This window comes from Phoxinus phoxinus (assembly GCF_949152265.1).
Source record: "Phoxinus phoxinus genome assembly, chromosome: 22".
NCBI classification, from domain to species: Eukaryota; Metazoa; Chordata; class Actinopteri; order Cypriniformes; family Leuciscidae; genus Phoxinus; species Phoxinus phoxinus.
The window spans coordinates 24,845,706-24,866,369 of NC_136897.1; the positions used below are offsets into that span (position 1 = coordinate 24,845,706).

General features: G+C 37.8%; 1 protein-coding gene across 3 annotated transcripts in view; it reads right to left on the minus strand.

The window, feature by feature from the left end:
- The window catches only part of erc2 (ELKS/RAB6-interacting/CAST family member 2), a 50,638-nt gene that overhangs the window by 14,808 nt on the left and 15,166 nt on the right, over positions 1–20,664 (minus strand). Inside the window, exons 3-10 of one of the 3 annotated variants that reach the window (XM_079598554.1) lie at positions 13,721–13,747; positions 10,258–10,689; positions 9,380–9,454; positions 7,518–7,673; positions 5,773–5,940; positions 4,254–4,421; positions 1,357–1,494; positions 44–184 (exon numbers count right to left, since the gene is read on the minus strand). In XM_079598554.1, the coding sequence (XP_079454680.1) occupies positions 44–184; positions 1,357–1,494; positions 4,254–4,421; positions 5,773–5,940; positions 7,518–7,673; positions 9,380–9,454; positions 10,258–10,689; positions 13,721–13,747 (1,305 nt within the window). Of the gene's footprint in view, positions 1–43; positions 185–1,356; positions 1,495–4,253; positions 4,422–5,772; positions 5,941–7,517; positions 7,674–9,379; positions 9,467–10,257; positions 10,690–13,720; positions 13,748–20,664 lie in introns of all 3 variants that reach the window. The other 2 variants (XM_079598552.1, XM_079598553.1) reach the window with 2 other exon arrangements.

Consider the following 20,664-nt stretch of genomic DNA (forward strand, 5'->3'; position numbering starts at 1 on the left):
AGAAACACAACGCTAACAGTCAAGCATGCGATCTCTGACGTACCTCTTTCTCCGTTAACTCCAGCTGTAAAGTGTTCACCTTCTCTTTCAGGTCTTTATTCTCTTTTTTATATGAGTCCACCTCGTCTAGTCTCTCTCGGTCTTCCCTCTCTCTTTGGTCTTTCAGGCGCTCAATAATTCGCTCCTGTGACAAAAACACATTGCACCTGCACTCACGGATAATTGAGCATGCTAACACTATTTACACTTCCCTAACACTCATGGTTTATCAATAAATGTCTGTAGATGTCTTCATTCTTCTCAGAAAAGGGGACAAATTCACTAAAACTAGCTGTAAAGTAGGGGTTGCACAGACTAGTCGACTTTAATGCTCTGCCATGAGTCGCTGATCATGGCCTATAGAGGGCGCAACAGGATAAGAAATCTTTTACACTGTTTCCAACAGTTAAAATGACAAATAAATACATAATCTGAGAGTGCTCCACAAGATATGTTTGATTATACCGTCTGGATGCTCAAAATTGATCGGGTGAATGCACTATTTAAATAGCTTTTTGTATATGCATGTTGCTCGCCGTTCTAAACTAATGCACAGCTGCGTTGTAACCTGCACACACAGTAGCTTGCATGCAGATCGGGCGCACACAGAAACATTTCGAAGCACATAAATGTGTAATTTATTAATAAAATAGCGTGTAATTTTTTTTGCATACATTTCTTAGTAACTAAAACCCACAATTTCACTATTAGTAGAGAGATGCTGCCTGGTAGAATTAATTCACAGGCAATGGCTCTCTCTCACAGTAATGCATTCATATAAATGTAATCTTTATTGTGCTACTTGATCTGTATCTGATTTAGAACGAGCCGAAATCTGTGAGAAATATAAAGACCCACTGACAAAAGAACTGATAAAAATAAGCTGTGATGTAGGAGCGCTGTGTCATACGCCATAGCTGTGCACAAGGCAACCCGCGTTCGGGTCTCAGCTCGAGGTTCAGGCTTATTTGTTCATTAATGACGCCATTAGCGACTAGTCGACATCGACTTTAATCAGATAAATGTCGACTTCTGAAGTTGTTCAACCCCTACTGTAAAGTTGAAGCAATGCTGCACAGTCCCAGAAAAGTAGACCAGATTGTGGCATCCTTCACAATCGAGCACTCAAATCTGTCCTGAATGCGGAGGAATTGTGCTATACTTAATAGACTTCTTGGCTATGGTTTTAATTGTTTCCTGATTTGCTTAATTTTTTGCAAAAGAGCTTTCCAAAAACCTAAAATCAGCATTATTGAGGCAGCTCTGATTTGATGTGGTCCTGGTCTACATGTTCATGTCCAGCCGTGTTTTCGGTACCTTCTCGGACAGAGCTTCCTCTAGCGTGGCGAGGGCAGTATCAGTGTTGCTGGAGTCCGTCTGGAGAGACTTCACTCTGTCCTTTAGATTCCCGAGCTGTTTATCTTTATCCCTCAGCTGCTCCTGAAGGTTTTCAATCTAAGAGAGAGGAAGAAGATAAAAGAGGTGTGGATTTAGCTGTTAATCTCTTAATAATTTAGCTGTTTAACTGTTAATCCAGAGTTTGGAGTTCTCTTTTGATTGAACTCATGATTGATCTGAACCATCTCATGTAATGTGTGCTGGCGATCAGTTATTCACAAATAAAACATCTAGTTATATGCAGCAGCAGTGGGACTTTTAAAACATTTTGTCTTGTATTGCTGCAGTGATGATGCATTTTTGTAGGCCAACCCATAAATTCGCATCACCCTTTCCCTCAAAAAATAAAAGGATTTTTCAATCAGCTTTTTGATTATTGCAGAAAACAAGCTCTGTGACCAACATAAGTTTATATTTTTACACCATTTGTTCATCAAGATAATCTCACAACTGAACACAATTTATTTGTTTTGAAGCAAATAAAATCGCGAAAAGTTAAAAGCTAAGCATGGGCTATTTTTGAACCACAGTCACATGACTACAACATCACAACCATTAATCTAAAAAAATTTAAAATAAAAATCACATTTACACATTACTGATATATTTTTATGTTGTAGAATAAAATTTGGAAATATCTTGACTTGAGCTTAACCACAAACTAATTTTCAGGCATTTAACTAAAAGCCCATTCAAAAAAAACATTGACTTTGGGACGATGGAAATGTTTTTCCGTGTTCGACTAAGGGTGATAAAATCACACACTTCGCCATTGAAAAACACACATTGAACGGGTGTTTTTAATTTGACTTATTATCTTGATTGCTAATTAACAATCACTTATACAAGAGCTCTGCTTGTTTGCTCTAATATTAATCCATTAGTTGTAAAACCACTATAAAGTTACACTATAAACCTTTTTGTGCAGAAATTGTTGGAGCATTTGTCACAAAAACATTTTAATGTGACAAGGGGTCAACAAACATTGTCAAAACAACAACGAAAAATGTCAAATAACAACAAATTGCACTGGCAATGAGGAACTGCAGCATTTACTGACAAGGGTGGATGCGTGCTTCATATTGCTGTGTGTGGCGAGCTTCAGAAAGAGTCATATAAACTGTTCTGCCGTTCAGAAACCGCATGTACTCAAGGCCATCTTACAAAGATGGATAACCTGCTCTGATGTAACGGGAAAAGTACCTGGACGTCTGAGCAAGTCATATGGTCTGTTGGTTCATCTTTCACCTTGTTTTCCATTTGAACGGGTTTGTGTTAAAGGAAGCCTGAGGATAGTTCAACCCACAATGTCTATTGATGACTGTGAAACATGGTGGTTGGTCTCTAATGGTACGGCCAGCATCTCAAGGGAATATTTATGCCTGATGATGTTCTGTATGGTCAGATAATGGGCTAGATTTCACTTCCTTCATCCTTCCCAAGAACTGGATGCTTTTCTTTTTTGATGAATGGTGCAATATCCCATTAACCACAATTATGGAGCTGTATGAATGGGATTCAAGAGCAAATGAAGCTCTTTTAAGTGCAAAAAGGAACTACTGGGTGTTTCTTTGTGTAAATATGTAAGTAATACAGCAGGTTGTTGGTGATGTGACTTCAAATATCAGATAAAAAGAGATCAAACCAGCACAGAGGGCAAGAGATCAGAAGTTAAATATGGTTTGAAGCTTTTTTTGACACCTAGATGTTTCCTGTGTGGCTGAATAACATGAAAAAGGTTCAAGAACCCAGCAAAGCATGCGGTGAGACGGTAAAGACAGGGCAAAGATGAAAAAGGAGTTGAAAGAAGATACAGTGGAGAAATGTGCCAATGCTCTGTGGCTCTGTTCTTTGGAGATTGTTAAATGCATTCGAGGATTGCCTTATCTGTGGAGAGTGCAAGCAATTCTGCTTCCATTTCCAGTCAAAATTCAGCTCACTGGGTATTAGAAAAGAGCTTTAAGTGCATTTCTAATGCTGACTATAACTAATGAAAAATAAATTCTCCTTTTTTCACATCTAGAAGGGAGCATTCTCAGAAGGATCTCTCAAAGTTAAGAACAAACGTTCTTCCAGTAACGTTAATAGAATGTTCGTTTTAAAGTTTTAAATACCTATCTTTTGTGTGTCCATCAGTGGTCAACTTTGAACATATTATGACAGTGTAATGTAATGAAAAAATATAAGCAAACGTCCATTGACTTACTGTAGAATCTGAGGTGACACACCATCAAGCAAAACAGAAAGACATGGCATTGGCCTTACTTCAACAAACATCTCCCTATCCCTTGGTCTATAATAATGTTTTAAAAGCATTAAAACAAAAACATTGAGAGTACATTGTTCATGGAAGGTTTTTTCTGAAATGTTTTAGTTGGAGGTTCGTCTAACATTTTATAAATGTTATAAATTGCTTTAGAATATTTAGTGAACATTCAAAAGTAATGTTTCGATAATGTTAAAAAAATTATAAAGTGGAATGTTTTCATAACCAAGAAAAACTGTTTTTTAAAAAAACTGGACAATATGATCATTAGCAAAACGTTCTTAAACCATATCATTGTTAACAGGGCTCAGTACAAACCGATTTCAACAAATCTGACCAAAACCACTAAATAGTCAATATAAAATGCTATATAAATCTGTCACATCTACAGTAAAAGAGGCTCCGCCTCCTTTGAAACCCAGTTGCTTATATCACACTCTTCCTGAGGAACTACTGCTTGCCAACATCGACCCCGAACACTACTAAATGGCCATGAAAACAGTCTGACCTTACGACCTAATCTCTGACCTTTAATTCCTGAGTGATTTACCTTCTTCTGCAGGACGTTGATCTTGCGTTCTTTGACTTCCAGCATGTCTTTAATGTCTCGGATCTCCCCAGCCAGTGTTCCCTTCTCCTCAGTCAAGTCTTGCAATTGCTTCGTCTTCTTATTAAGGAACGATTCCTTCTCCTCCAGACGCAACCGGAGAGCGTCCACCTAACCAAACACAGCATGAGCATCAGAGTTCGTGCAAAGCTGATGAGATATGCCTTCAAGTGCTAATATGGCAATAAGTCATAAGTCAAATATTATCTTAAAGGGCACCTATTATGGAATTTTGAAATGTACCTTTCATGTAGTGTGTAACATAGATCTAAGTGAACAAAAACATCCTGCAAAGTTTGCAATATGAAAGTGCACCGTATATAAAGTTATTGTCTTTCAAAAGTAAGAGTCGACTCGGAGTCATTTTTATGAATCGTTAGAAGACCGAAGCTTTTTCTCTGACTAGATGACGTCAACTTGTCGAGTTATTTGAATAGGATACGCCCACTTATTGCGCTCCAAGGCCAGGGAAAACTGGAAAACATCATGGCGACGAGACGCTGTGTTCTGAAGTGCGAATCAAAAGCCAACTTTTTCCATCTGCCCAAGGAGGAGCATTTGAAGACTAAGTGGCTACAATTCATATATACAACTATACCACAGAAGTATAGTCCGAGCCTTATGCTTTGTTCGCGCCATTTTGAAGACGATTGCTTTACCAATTTAAATGCAATCAAACTTGGATTCGCGAGCCGGCTGATATTGAAGGAAGGTTCAGTTCCAAGTGTATTTGCATCAGCTTCCTCCTCCGTATCACAACCTGTAAGTGTTATTAATAATTGTTGCTTTTATGTTTTATGTAGCATGCTTAATAATTATTTTGTTTGTTGTGTAAGCACCGTTTAGCTTCTAGGTCTTCAATGACAATTGTCTTGAGATATGTGAAGTGTTTCTCGTTGTTTTCGGAGTTGTCTTAAAGAATAGAGTAATACCTCGTAGTAACGTAACTGCATTTATTTTATTTTATTTTTTTAAACGTTGTTTATGCATCGGGCTAACGCAAACAAAGACTTTTGTCTTTTACAATATGAACTCTGGGCTATGCTCGCACAATCTCTGATGAGAGTACCAATCACAACTGACTGGGTCATCTGACCAATCAACATAGATTAGCGTCGCGCAAATGGAGGGGTTTGGAAAAATGAGTCGTTGAACGAATCATTTGGGAGTCGGTGAGCAAATCAGGTAAAAATAAATGCATATTATACAACAACAAAAGTGTTTTTTGTCATTGCATGCATGTAAAACTGTTGTTGGGGACTCCCACAACAACATTAGGAACATTTTAAATGTCATAATAGGTGCCCTTTAACAAATGAGAACATCAATTTGTTCAAATAAAATGAGATAAGATAAAATATATATATATTTTTTTTAAAGTAATGCACAAACAATGGAATTCTATGGAGCAAGGCATTGCACAAGGGTCAATTTTAAGATAAAATAAAATATTTTTTGTAACCTCTGTTTGTAGGATGGCAGCGCGTTGCTCTTTGGCAGTGAGGGACTCTTTGAGCACTTCAATATGCTGTTTGCAGTCTGAATTCTGATTATTCAGTGTTTCCAGTTTTGTTTGCAGACCTAAAAGCTCAGATTCTTTTTTCGAGAGCTCCTGCTTGAGCTGGTCGATCTAAAAGAGATTGAGAAAGAAAAGAAGGCAGAGAGAAAGAGTATTTTCTGTTATTTATGGGACAGGTAAATTATTCAGCATATAAAATGTTACAAAACATCTAGACAAATTATTTTTAATGAGTCATGTCGTAAAACACGATCATCTGTTTTAATAGAAAAGCTGAAATGAGTATGGGAGTTTTCTTCTCGACATCTGTACCCTCCTCGCATAAAAGATAGATTTCAGAACGCAATCCCCATTTAATATACATCAGCCATATCAATTATTGATGAAATGAGTTCTATAAATATCACAACAAAACCCCCAGCTGATTCACGAGCATGTTAGATACAGCAAAGACATCACCAGTGATAATACCCACGCACACGTGCACACAAATCCACCTCTTCTAGCCAATGACAGATCGAGAAAATCAACTATTCTGTCAAGATACAAGCCAAATTGTAAAAATGGGCGGTGTAAATCAAACAAACCAATCAGAACTCAGTATCAGAATATCATTACATCTCTGCATTAAAGGCCAATTCACACTGCACCGACAGACGGAAGGGTTTTGACAAGAAACTCTGTCAGGACAGTCGTGAGAAATATTTACACAGATCCTATTTGAATACTGCTGCTTCTAGCATTACTCAGCAAACCTATCATTACAATTCCAGCAGACATCTGTGAGGAGTTTCTCCGCCACTTCCCGTGACACTTGAAGTCCATCACTACACTTTGTGAAAAAGACACATTTCTTTATAAAAAAAACTCAAAGATATGTAATCTGAGGATGCACTGATAGTAGAATTTTGGCTAACAACAGTATAATAATTAAAATGATTTTTATTGTTAACCGATATTATACATTTTGACACATTTACTCGGATATTTTAAATCTTTGCTGTTTTATCTGCTTTTAAAGTGAACATAAAACGGTGTTCACAATCTATCTCACTTCATTAATATGAAACAAATAAAGACAATCTATGGCGGGAGTTTTATCCATTGAGAATTGATTGGATCGTGTCTGTCTGTGTGATGAGCGATTGGAGGGGAGGGGTTGGTGATGTCAACCTGAATAGGACAGTGGGTTCAGTGACAAAGCAAGTTTTCACATTTCGCAAGATTACAAAGACAAAAGTTTCTTAACAAACATTTTTAGGAAACATTCACTAATGAAAATCAGGTGTCAAAATAAATATATTCAGGCTGCTACCAATAATTAAAGGAATAGTTCACCCACACCAAAAAATATTTTCAGTATTTTCTCAAATCTGATCTAAATTTCAGTGTGATTCTCATGCAAACCGCAAGGCTTCCAGAAGAGTGTGTGTGGAAGTTGTGTGGACTATTTGAATGATTTGGAGCTTGATAGTTGTGATCAGTGTGAACTTTTCTGTCCTACTTTTGTGTTCAACAAACTAAATAACAACATACGGGTTTACAACAACAGGAGAGTAAATAATGACAGAATTTCCATTTTTGAGCTCAGAAATATTGTGCATTTCACTTTATCGGTTACCTACATAAACTGATCCATATTTTGTCTGGCTGTTTATAGTTTAAAGCTCCCTGAAGAAGTGGTTTACCTTGGACTTCATGAACTTGGAGTGGTTTTTGTACACCTCCATCTGTTTGATCTCCTCTTCTCGATCCTCCGTGTTCAGCAATCCATTCGCCTTCAACATCTGTATCTCATCCTCCAGGTCCCGAATGTTGCGTTCCAAGGATGCGATTTTGGTGTCCTGGATAAACAATTTAGTGGAAAAATTAGCGACGTTGTACTCCATCATCTTAACCTAGTATGACAACTTTGGTGCGATTCTACGGATCGAAGCATGCCGAACCCAATTCCCAACAGACAGGCGGGACCACAACACGAGGAAGACAGGGATGTGCGAAACTCTAAGGTCTTGCAGCATCGCCAGTGAGTAGCTGCAGTACTGCTGCAAAGCCCAAGCAGGATCGGTCTCTCTCATGCTAATGGATCAGCATGTAATCACCATTTGGTAGTACTGAGCGCACATCCAGCCCGGGCGGAGAGACGCTCTGGGAAAGAAAGAGAGAGGCGTGCGTGTGCCTCTTTGGACTGTGAGACCGAGAGTTGCAGCGTTGCAGCTCCTTCGGCTTCTTAAATAAATAATACAACGTCTTTGGCATTAGCTATGGTCCATCTCCCATTCAGACATAAGAGAACGTTTGCCGTTCCTTCTCACAAGCTCTCTCCGGTAACCCGCCCCTCTCTCTCTCTCTCTCTCTCTCTCTCTCTCTCTCAGTTTTCACAGACATCAATAGGCACCATTTTCACACGAGGCCTTTGAAAACCAATATCCCATTTCCCATACACTGTACACAGAGAGTCGATTCCCTGGATAAATCACAGCTAGGCTTCTCGTCGATGTTTTTAAGGCATCGCCTATTTAAATGTGCAATAGTTCTATTTGTTTTTAGCATATGGATGTAACGCTATACCTTGTGGCTCGCTCTATGAAAGGTACCGGTAATATCCATCTTCAGAGCATAAGCAAACAGATCACATTGCTCTCTTTTGTGTCATCCTCTCCCACGCCTGCATTCACGCTCTCTGTGTTGTAAACAACTCCACCTGTTCCCATGGCACCAGAATCAGCATCCCGGCTCAGCCAATAGGGCGAGAGAACGCTACCGGTGATGCTAAAGGTTAAAAGAGCAATGGAAACCAGTACAGGTGGAGCAGCCTTTTGCAGTTTTTGGTTGAGGGAAAATGCATAAATCGAATTAGCGAAGTTGCACTTTGAATAGGAGTGTATGTATCACCAATGCTTACATGTCACATGGATGCAGGGGTGAACTCTGGGTAATATTTAGCTCCAATCAGAGTGGACCCGAGGGGTGTGTGCGTGCCTTGCATGAGGTCATGCTTTATTTTTAGAGCGGTGTGTAATGCTTCTGTTGGCAGGAGTTGCTCTGTCTGTGAACGCACAAACCCACTTACTGTTTCATTCAGCCATTAACCAGCTTGCTGCAGTGGATCTCCCATCAGACATTTCTCTTGTCTCTCTGGTTTATTCTGTTCATATTCTGTTTGCTTTTTCTGTCTATTGTTCTTCCAGAGAAGTCAGCACATGCCATATATAATGAACTTCATACTATAATGACAGTTCACAAGTCTTTTCTCACCACGGATGCATTTATTTGATCAAAAATATATTAAAAACATTTTTATTATTATAAAAATATTTTTATATCTATATTTTTAAATGTAATTTATAAAGTTGTGCTGCTTAATATTTTAAACGGTGATGATACCTAATTTTCAGGATTCTTTAGTGAATAGAAAGTTCAAAAGACCAGCATTTATTTGAAATAGAAATCTTTTGTAACACTAGAAATGTTTTTCTACATTTTTCTTCTTCTTACAGGACCCAAACCTCTGAAAAGCCGTGTATAAAAAACTTGTGCAGATATTTACCTTCATCTCTATGATAGTCTGAAGAGCTTTAGTTTTTCCAGGGTCTGGGTGATGCTGGTTTCTGCGATGAAGCTCCTGAGAAAAAAACTGAACATTACAATGAATATAAATACCAAAGCTGTCACCCTTTATAGCCCTAACTCTATCCCTAACCCACTGTCAATGTCAATCCAGGAACATCTGATGATCACATTGTGCATTCTGATCTTATTCGCTTTTTCACATTTTTATAGTTTCATCTTATTCACAATTTTCAGTCACCTGGAGGGCAAAGCATCCATAGACCTGCATCAAAGCCTGTTTATCTTTTCCATCTCAAAAAAAGAACTAAATATGTGAACAAAATGCAAGTTTTGGGCACTTGTGATCCATAAACAGCACCTGCTGTGGTATTTCAATCAGTAAAAACACCAGGGACATATATGCATCATCAATAAGGTGTATACTGAATTTGGTCGTTTAATATCAATGTCTTATATTAGTATTTAGTACAAACATTAAAATGACAGGTGGACAATGGGAGAAAGCCTTGTTTTGCCCTCCAGATGGGCATTTCTGTGACGTCATGTGACTATGAATTCTCTTTGAGCACACAGTGAATGATGTGCATTATCTGTGTGTTTGCATCAGTCCTGGCATGGACCTCCTCACGCTTTTCTCTCGGGTCCAGATGACTCAGTGACCATATGCTGTTATTGTCTAAGTTGCATCTGACTATCTCTCTGCTTATTACAATGGCAAACCACTTAACCTCAGATTGTTCCATGGAGACTGTCTCTATTGAAATATAGTCTCTGCTTAGAAAATGCTTTGAAACTGTTACATCCACTAAAATCCCCTTTCAACCCCCCCAAAAAAGTTTGAGTAGAACCTGATACCTCTCTCAGATGGATGTTTTCCTTCTCTTTCTGGTCTAATATCACCTCTAGGTGTCCCAGCTGAGCTTCTGCTTCTGCTATACGCCTGGCGCGCTCTTGTTCCTCCTCATCTGATGCTCTTCCTGAGGCAAGCCCTTTACTCTGCAACATCTCCAAGAGCTTCTTTATGGACTCGTCTCTGGCTCCCAGCGTCTGCTTCTGCGTCTCGATCCTCAGCTCCATCTCTTCCAGGGTCTTCCTCAGGAGGAAGAGCTCTTTGGCCTGGCGGTCGTGTTCGGCTTGGAGTCGCCGGAAGTTCTCTTCGGTCAGCTCGATGGTGGTGAAGTGATCGCCCCCGCCGCCCCGTGAGCCGCTCTCCTGCTGGAGAAGATGGTTGAGGTCGCGTTGAGTCCTCAGCTCGTCCTGCAGGGCCTGAATGGTCAACTGGAGGTGCTGGAGAAGAAAACGAAAGCAGGAATGAACTTGACAGGCTTTGGGATCTTTGGGATTTAGATAATAATCAGAAGGTATCCTCAACCAGACCCATGTTTTGAGATCGAAAACATCAGGTTCGATTTTGAAATAAAGGTTATAAAGACCTCACTGTGATGCATAAACATATCACACTGTGTCTTAAGGCCTGTCCACATCAAGAACGATAACTATATTGGCGTCCACACCAACGGACGATATCATTCTGTTTATTATAAGTCAGCTGCCGCTTTAAATGCTTGATCTCTTTAAAGCAGGATTAAGTCGGATTGGCTGTCAATTATTTTATTGTTCATCGATTCAAAAAAATTGTTCTGAAAGTGATTCCAATGATATCATCTCTCTTTGTCATTATCGTTATAGCTGTGGTGTGGACTGCTATTCTTCTAAATTCATAATGATTTTTAACTAAATCTTTAATTTTAAACTAAATCTTTGCCATTGTCATTATAGTTATTGTCCTTGATGTGAAAAGGGGCCTTTAAGGTGCCGCGCAACACGTTTTCAGCATCAAGCTAGTTAAAACCTGAAAAGTGACAAAATCACAGCCAATCAGAACGTATTTGTGACCCTGGACCACAAAACCAGTCACATGGGTCAATTTTTTTAATTAGGATATGACAATATTTGGCCATGATACAACTATTTGAACATCTGGAATCTGAGGGTGCAAAAAAAATCTAAACATTAATAAAATCTCCTTTAAAGTTGTGCATTTATGTTCACGATTGTGCTGCATTCAGTCACAAAAATAAATGTTTTATATATTTACGGTTGGAAATTTACAAAATATCTTCATGGAACATGATCTTTACTTAATATCCTAATGATTTTTGGCATAAAAGAAAAATCGATAATTTTGACCCATACAATGTATTGTTGGCTATTGCCACAAATATACCCGTGCGACTCGTGACATTTGATGTTGGAAGAAAGGAGTAGGGACGTTGGACCAGGGTAGTTAAACCTAAAACTGAAAACTATTAAAAATTGTTTTCTGTAATTGAAATTTAACTGATATGAAATATAAATCATTAATTAACTAATAAAAAAATTACATTTTGCCTTGGCAAGTTAAATAAATGTTTAAGTTGAAGTACTAAAAGTACTAAAACTGAAATAAAAACAAATGAAAGGTATTTAGATATATTTAGAAAAACGAATAAACCAGTAAAAAGTGCATTAAAAAATAAACTTAAATTATAATAAAATATTTATGAATACTATAGTAAATAAATCACTGTAAAAAGTGATCAGTTGACTTCCTTTAAAAAAGTGAGGCAACCCCTTGCCTTGAAAATAAGTTAATAAACTTCATGCGTAACTTGACAATTCCACATAACTTAATTCTTTCAATTACGCATGAAGTTTATTTACTTAATAATTTTAAGGCAATGGGTTTCCTCACTTTTTTTTAGGTTAATTCAACTGATCACTTTTCACAGTGTAAAATAAGACCTTTGGACCAATGAGATTTCTCTATGGGCGGGGCTAGAACTGATTGATGAATAATGAACCAATAGCATTGCAGCATCAGATTAATTCAATTAACTGGTCAATTTTCGAATTCATAATGACTTTGTAATTTTACAAAGTAAATGATTGCTGAATAGCCAAACTGCCAAATGTATCAATATCTAGATATATTTATCTAAAGGAATCCAAATGAATGATATGTTGGGGAAACCACAGTACGGTCTGTTCTAGGAGAGGAAACAGGAAAAGATCAGGTTTCTCTTGAGAAAACACTAACTAATACCTCGTTAAATAAGGTTAATGACAAAAAACTGTGCTAGAAATAGTTACAAGATAATGGGGTTTTCTAGTCTATGTGGCACACGTGGCGCCTTCGGCAGAATGAGAGAGTATATGGGCCCAGAACGGGATCAGATAACCCACAATCGTCTCACGAAATTTAGATCAACACACACCCTTGCACTATCACAAACAGAAAACACAATTCTGACAGAAGAACCGGTTCAATCGGGTATCACAGGCATGCTTTTGTCAGGATTTTAGGAAAGAACCAGCTATTTAAGGCCCGAGTACCCCGTCTTAGCTTATCTTGGAGGAACATGGAGGAGCAGATAAGGGAAAACGTTCCTTTTTGAGGTTGTCCTTATATAAAGATCTGATCCATTGAACGATAATAATTAAAATGGCAATTGTGGTCTCAGATCAGCTAGTAGGGATGCACTGATATAATAATTGTGTGTGTGTGTGTGTGTGTGTGTGTGCTGTTGTTATGCTCAATGATAAAAAGTATGTAATCTATAATGTTTTGCCTTTTTTTTTTCTTTTTTTTTTATTCAGTTACTCTTACATTTTTAAATAAATGAACGTGCTTTTATCACACCAAAAACACACCATAGTAAATGGTCATTGGAATTTGGCAAAAAAAACTAGAATAAAAAAAATATTTGTAATAAAATAAATATTTTTAATAAAAAATAAAAAAATTAATAAAAAAAATATTTTTTATAATAATAACAATAATTTAAAAAATATCTGCTTATATGAAAGCTTGTTTTTTGCCATTGAATAAAAAAAAAGTTCATTACAAATTTTTATCTTGCAATTCTGACTTTTTTCTCACGATTACGAGTTTGTATCTAAAAGTCAGAATTGTGAGATATAAACTCGCAACTTCTAGAGAAAAAAAAGTCAGAATTGTTGTGAGTTATAAAGTCAGAATTGTGAACTAAAAAAGTCACAATTACCTTTTTTTATTCTGTGGCAGAAACAAGTTTCCATGGGTTCCAATATGAGCCTAATCAGACCAAAGCAATATTATAAATCCAAATATTGTCTTATTCTGATATTGCCACCATTATTGTACATCCCTAGTAGATAAGAACAACACTCAAAGAAACCTGTGAGATCTGAAACCAGGGATCAGGTTCAGGGTACAGTCTGGTTTTGATTAAAGATCAGGGACAGGATCAGGTCCCATGTTCTGCGCACGCTAGCGGTGGCGAACATGACAACAAACCTTTGTCCTCCGGGCGTCCATCAGGTGCTGCATGATTGTGGAGCGCAACAAAACAGAAAAAAATGAAACACAGCAGAGTGAGTGCAGAAGGAGATGGACTAAGCAATGATACAAGAAAAGAAAAACTGATAACATTATTCAAAGGATTCAATTACAAAGAATAATGAGGCATTTTACATTCAGGACACTGTATACAAACACATTGTTAATGGAAACATAACAGAATGGAAAATACAATTAAAGACCTTATAGGAAGTCATAAAGTTAATGTGAATGATCATTCTGGAAAGAGATTAGATATTAATGGGATAAATGCACTGTGATTTATATCTCTGTGTCATGGCATAGTAACGCCAGCAGAGGGAAGGGAAGAGCTGCTTCTGAGACGCACGAGTGAACTGTGAGCTGGCTTGTGCCAGCCTTTCTTAGTTCCAGATCAACGGGCACTCAGTCTTATGTAAGAAATGCCGTTTTGGGCTGGTACACTTCTGCCATTATACATTCTCCTCATACAGAGACAGACACACACTATAAACACATAGCGGACGCATGCAAACAAACGCATGCAAACTACTACACAAAACCACGTATTTTATATTCAGCAGCCACAATGATAATGCATAATAATGTCCAAGTCACAATTTCACCCTAAAATCAAAATGAAAATAATGAAAATGTATATATACACACACACACACACACACACACACACACACACACACACACACACACACACACACACACACACACACACACACACACACACACGCACGCACGCACGCACACGCACGCACACACGCACACACGCACACACACACACACACACACACACACACACACACACACACACACACACACACACACACACTCAAAAATATGGCTTATGGTTTTGATTTTTTTGCTCATTGTTCTCAAAAGATTTAAACATATGTACAGTATTAAGCAATCAGCATAATGTATGATACCATACTTTGGTATCTCTCTCTCTCTCTCTCTCTCTCTCTCTCTCTCTCTCTCTCTCTCTCTCTCTCTCTCTCTCTCTCTCTCTCTCTCTCTCTCTATATATATATATATATAAAATATAATATATATATACAGTATATATATATAGTCACACACACACACACACACACACACACACACACACACACACACACACACACACACAATTTCCAACATCTCAAGTCAAAATAAACACACACACACACACACACACACACACACACACAATTTTCAACATCTCAAGTCAAAATAAATACACACACACACACACACATATATACAGTGTATATATATATATATATATATAAAAATGGGAAAATAAATACATATATATAGCATAATTTTTAGTTTTGAGATTTTCCCATTATTCTCAAAGGATCCATACAATGATTTTTATTCTAATAAACATATCGTTAGCCTCATAGCATAATTGCCTAAGTCATTAACATTGAAATATGCTATGAGGCTAACGACGAATGTGAAGCAATCAGCGATGCGCTTTATTGTCATCAAAATAATAATCTCAGTTATGTTAAAAGTAGCCCGACTGCATTTACGCAAAATATCATTTCTTATTCCTTTATTTTAATTCAAGGGTTGACATGTTCTTGCCAGGTTCTGTGAGATCCACTCATCCTTATAATGTAACTACCAATATAAATGACTAATTGGGCTTTTTGACTCGCTGCTGATAGTCTCTTAAAGAATCCAGTGCAGCTGTACGGAGTCTTCTGTGTTTACCGCAGGCGCATTAGCAAATTAATTCAGACCCCTTAAACAGACACACACGTTCACGCACGACTGCAAACGCACACAAAATCACACATCTCTCAATGTATCACAGATAAACGTCACGGATACAGCTTAGATTTACACGACACACACACAAACAGAGGAGATGAGAGTTTGGCTAATTCAATTTGTCGACCGAACACACTCTCTATTTCTGTTGTTTTCACTCTTCCCAGATTGTGTTTCCTTCAGGTCAGGACGTTCATTGAGGACACAAGGCCCTTCTGTCTACCCGTCTCCTTCCCAATTCCTTATCCCCCCCTCCTCCTCTTTCCGTCTCCAATCAATAATCTGTCTTGGCTGGCAAAGAATTTGAGGAAACGGTCCAATTATTCCATTTGCATAATTACAAGTTTGCTAGGAACCACAATCCCCTGGGTTGCAAAATGCTGGCCAGAATAAACTCCATTCCTTATACCCATATACGAGATATATGGTCCCATGCATCATGTTCCCCTATGGAAAAGTATACTTTTAATTTTGGGGTGAACTGTCCCTTTAAGAGCGTGAGGTTTGAGTAGAGATAGCTGAGTCATTCAGAAGTGTTCAACTTTCATGTTGTGTGTGTGTGAGCAGCTCTCAGATGCACTGAAGCATAGGCAGGCATGAATATGTATCCCATACGGCAGCGAGTGATAAAGGGAGAGCTGGCAGCCGGCAGGAATATTCCACAGCATCCCGAGGCGGCCCACATCACTTCCTCTCCCTCTCGTTACTCATCACCCCCCACTATCATCACATATTGTATATCTGTGCTCTGTGTTTAAAACCAGAGGAACATGTTTTTAAAAATGTTGCGGATCATGTGACACTGAAGACTGGAGTAATGATGCTGAAAATCACAGCATGTTATTTTAAATTCTAATAATATTTCACAGTATTGTTGTTTTGACCACATACATAAAAAAAAATAAAAAAAAATCTTACTGGCCCCAAACTTTTGAAAAGTAGTGTAAATAAAAACATAATAAACATGTTGTGTTTTCATGTTTTATGGGGACTTTCCATTTTTTTATGCTGTACAAACATATTCTATCCATCCCCTTACACTAACCGAACCCCTAACACCCATCACAGAAAACTTTCTGCATTTTTACATTTTCAAAACAACATCACTTAGTATGATTTATAAGCTGTGGGGACCAAACAATGTCCCCACAAGGACAAGGATTTTGGAAATTGCCATCTTTGTGCGGTATAACCGTAATGTAGGGTTTACCAGGACCACACACACATGCCAGAAAAAATGCCTCATTCATTTATTCATTCATACACACACACACACACACACACACACACACACACACACACACACACACACACACACACACACACACACACACACACACACACACGCACGACAGACGCTTCATCTTTCTGAGTAACATCCATCAGCTCAATCCAAATGTGTAAAAATATTTTCCTCTGGCTGTCAACCTCTAACTGAATGATTACACAGAAAGCAAAAACAACAACCGGAACATAAAAAATAGCATTAAACTGATCAATTTTGTAGCATTCCAACCCCATCATTCAACATAATGGGATCAGTTGCTGAATACTGGCTATGAAAATGTGGGTGTTGTTAATATGTGTAATGTTACCGCATTACCGCAACTATATTGTGACAATTAAACAACATTTTTGAATTTAAAAATGCACAAAATAATTCACAATAAATAATTCACTCTGGCTCGAGGATGATCATATTTGGAGGTCCTTGGCATTTAGATGATTGAAACCCTCTGATCTAGATGGATTTAGTTCATTTGTGACTGGAGAACAATGACTAAGTTTGCATGAGCATTAATAATGTGATTCTTTCCAATAATAAGAGTAAGGACATAAAGGGATAGTTGTCTTTTTTTCCGCAGTAGTTTCAATTTTGATATTTTTAGGTCAAACCGTTCTTGTCTGACAGTCATATCATCTATGCACCAGTCTGCGTACACGTCACACAGAAGGAAGCGCTCGCGCCCTCAGATCACTTGGACGTGGCTGTGTTACAAGAGGTAAAAACTATATAAATACTGTTCATTTTCTCACACAAACCACTCGTTTCGTGTCTTAGGTCATCAATGTGTACTTACGATGGGGAATTGTTTAATTTGGTCGATGGGGAATTGTTTTAATTTGGACTCTGTGCATGCTCTTTGAGACAATGACCATAGACCTGCATGATATGACTGTCAGACAAGAACGGTTTGACCTAAAAAAAATATCAAAATTGAAACTACTGCGGAAAAAAAGACACCTGCATCTTGGATACCCTTGAGGTAAGCTAAAACATACCAAAATGTAATTTCAAAGTGAACTATCCCTTTAATCGCAGTAAGACGTTTACCTGAGGCAAACATCTTCTCTCTTGTTTACATGCTATTTTTATTGTTCTGATTATTTTCACTGTCTTTATTCACACAGCACAAATGTTATTGGCCACGCTCTTCCACATATTTGCTTGCGGGTTCTTTGGTATCTGGCCTCTGTCCTTTTTCCGGAGACAAGCCTAAAATACCTCCATTTCCATATTTTCGACCATTCATTGCACTGTTCATGATGTCTCGCAACACTGTCAACATGAACACATGTGCATTTAGGTCAGAGTTGAATATGTGATAAAAGTGTTTAAGACTGCTTATTGTGATTAAATCCGCATATGCCAAGTTGTAACTTTTTATGATCAATTTGATCAAAGCATTGTGTTTACATGAGGTAAAGTTTAACTGCAATATTGCCTAAATCTCCTTATAATCGCATTATGAGGGTGCATGTTTATAAACGTAATCATTGAAAAGAGAATGATAAAGAAAAGGAGAAAGAAATATTTCATATGTGGATAGCCAAAGCCACTAAACATCTCAGGGATTATCATCGCTGCACGCTAGGACACAACACACACACACACACACACACACACACACACACACACACACACACACACACACACACACACACACACACACACACACACACACACACACACACACACACACACACACACACACACACACACACACACACACACACACACACACAAGATCAATAACCACAATCTGTGCTGAGCAACTGTAGTTAATGTTCTTCTCCACAATCACCCGCCGCACACACACACATATTTATTTATAGTCTCGTTATTCACAAAAACAGTGGCTAGAAAACGGCATTTCATCTCTCTTTCAATTCTTCACTTGTCTATCACAACGTTGATTTGCTAATCTGTCTTCTAATTCCCTCCGGCCACTATTTCCCCTCGATAAATGTGCTTTTCACCCGTCCATCCACCCCCGTTTCGTTTCCCCGCCGCTCTGGACTGGTAATCACGATGAATGCATGAGAAAAATCTCTGATTAAAGAATCAGTGTCTGTGCCTCGCATTCAGCTCTCGCCAATTTGTTCGAACAGGGAAAGAATGCGATCGAAGATCATTACTTTGTTAGCCGTGACAACAGGAAATGGAGGAGTTGTTCCTACCCATAATTCCCTTCTTTTGGCTTAGTCATGCAAGAAACAGTGAAGGAGATGGATCCTTCATTGAAAAAAGGGAGAAAAGGCAAATATGCAGCTTTAGGAATGGAAGACGTGCCTTTCAGGTAAAAGAGCTAATCGCCTTGTTAGAGGCATCTTTTTGCATAATTTGAGATAAAATTATGACATCATTGTGTTATTGCTGGTTTGAAATATGTTAATGAACCATAATTTTGATAATCAATTTCGTCTTTCCCCATTAATTAAAGATAGGAGCTGCTGTACTAGCATCACCAGAAGCACTGCTAAGATGGCCACTTTTCTTTGAACGACTTTTGTCATTCACAAGCAGAACTTTTGTGAAAGATTGTGAAAGACTACAGAAAGATAGTGATGATGTTCCTCTGCGAATGTAGACAGAGATTGACATATTCACTTGTTAATGATAGAAGAAACAGCTTTAATCTACGATTTACTGTACATATCTGGAAGGTAAATCTCATGTTTTCCTGCATAAAAGTAACACTGTACCAACATTGATTGAAACTTTGAAATCTGAAATTAAAACATTATATGATTTTCGGGATTTTTAAGTTTGCGGTACAGTAAGTAATTTTTTTTTAATGTTTTTAAAAAAAAAAGTCTCTTATTCTCACCAAGGCTGCATTCATTTGATTAGTGAAACTGTGAAATATTATTGCAATGACTGTGTTCTATTTTATTATATTTTTTATTTCTGTGATGCAAAGCTGAATTTTCAGCATCATTACTCCACTCTTCAGTGTCACATGATCATACAGAAATAATTGTATGATGATTGTTCTGCTCAAGAAACATTTCTGATTATTATCAATGTTGAAAACAGTTGAAAACTGCTTAATATTTTTGTGGAAACTGATGCAGTTTTTCTTCAGAAGGTTCTAAAGAAAAGCATTTATTTAAAATAGAAAACTTTTGTAATAATATAAATGTCTTTATCATCACATTTGATCAATTTAATGTGACCTTGTTGAATAAAAGCATTCATTTCTTTTAGAAAAAAAAGAAGGAATAACCCCCGCATTTGGAAGGTTACGTAATTTCATAACGAAAATAAAGGCCTTCGAACTGACATCAGTGTCTGTATCCTTATCAGAGAAACGTATATAAAAAAGCAGATGTCACATGTTTTGTTAGAGACTCCCTCACAAGATCAAGTAGTGTGACGGACTGAGCCGCTGATTTAGCTTATGTGTCGACTGGAAGGTTGAGTTTGGAAAGCTGTTGCATGTTAAGCTGGCGTAGAGACCCGCGAGCTTCCACAGACCTCTGGATCAGATGCCAAACAGACTCGGCAAAGAGTCATGTCTCAATTACGGCACATGCCCACGCTAGCACTGGATGAAATGAGCATGCTCGTTTAAATGCTAATATTCTGCTTGTATGGCATTAGATTACGCCCTAGATGGTTTATATTACCACGAAATGCCATATTAGATTATAATTACTACAGAACAGAGTAGATTGAACAAGATACACATCTTACCATGGTACTCTTGTTGCACAGTGATGGAAAAACATCATTATTTAAAGGGATAGTTCACCAAAAATGTTAATTCTGTCATTAATTACGCATCCTCATGTCTTTCCAAAACTGTAAGACAGATTTTTGCGACATGAGGGTGAGTAATTAATGACATAATTTT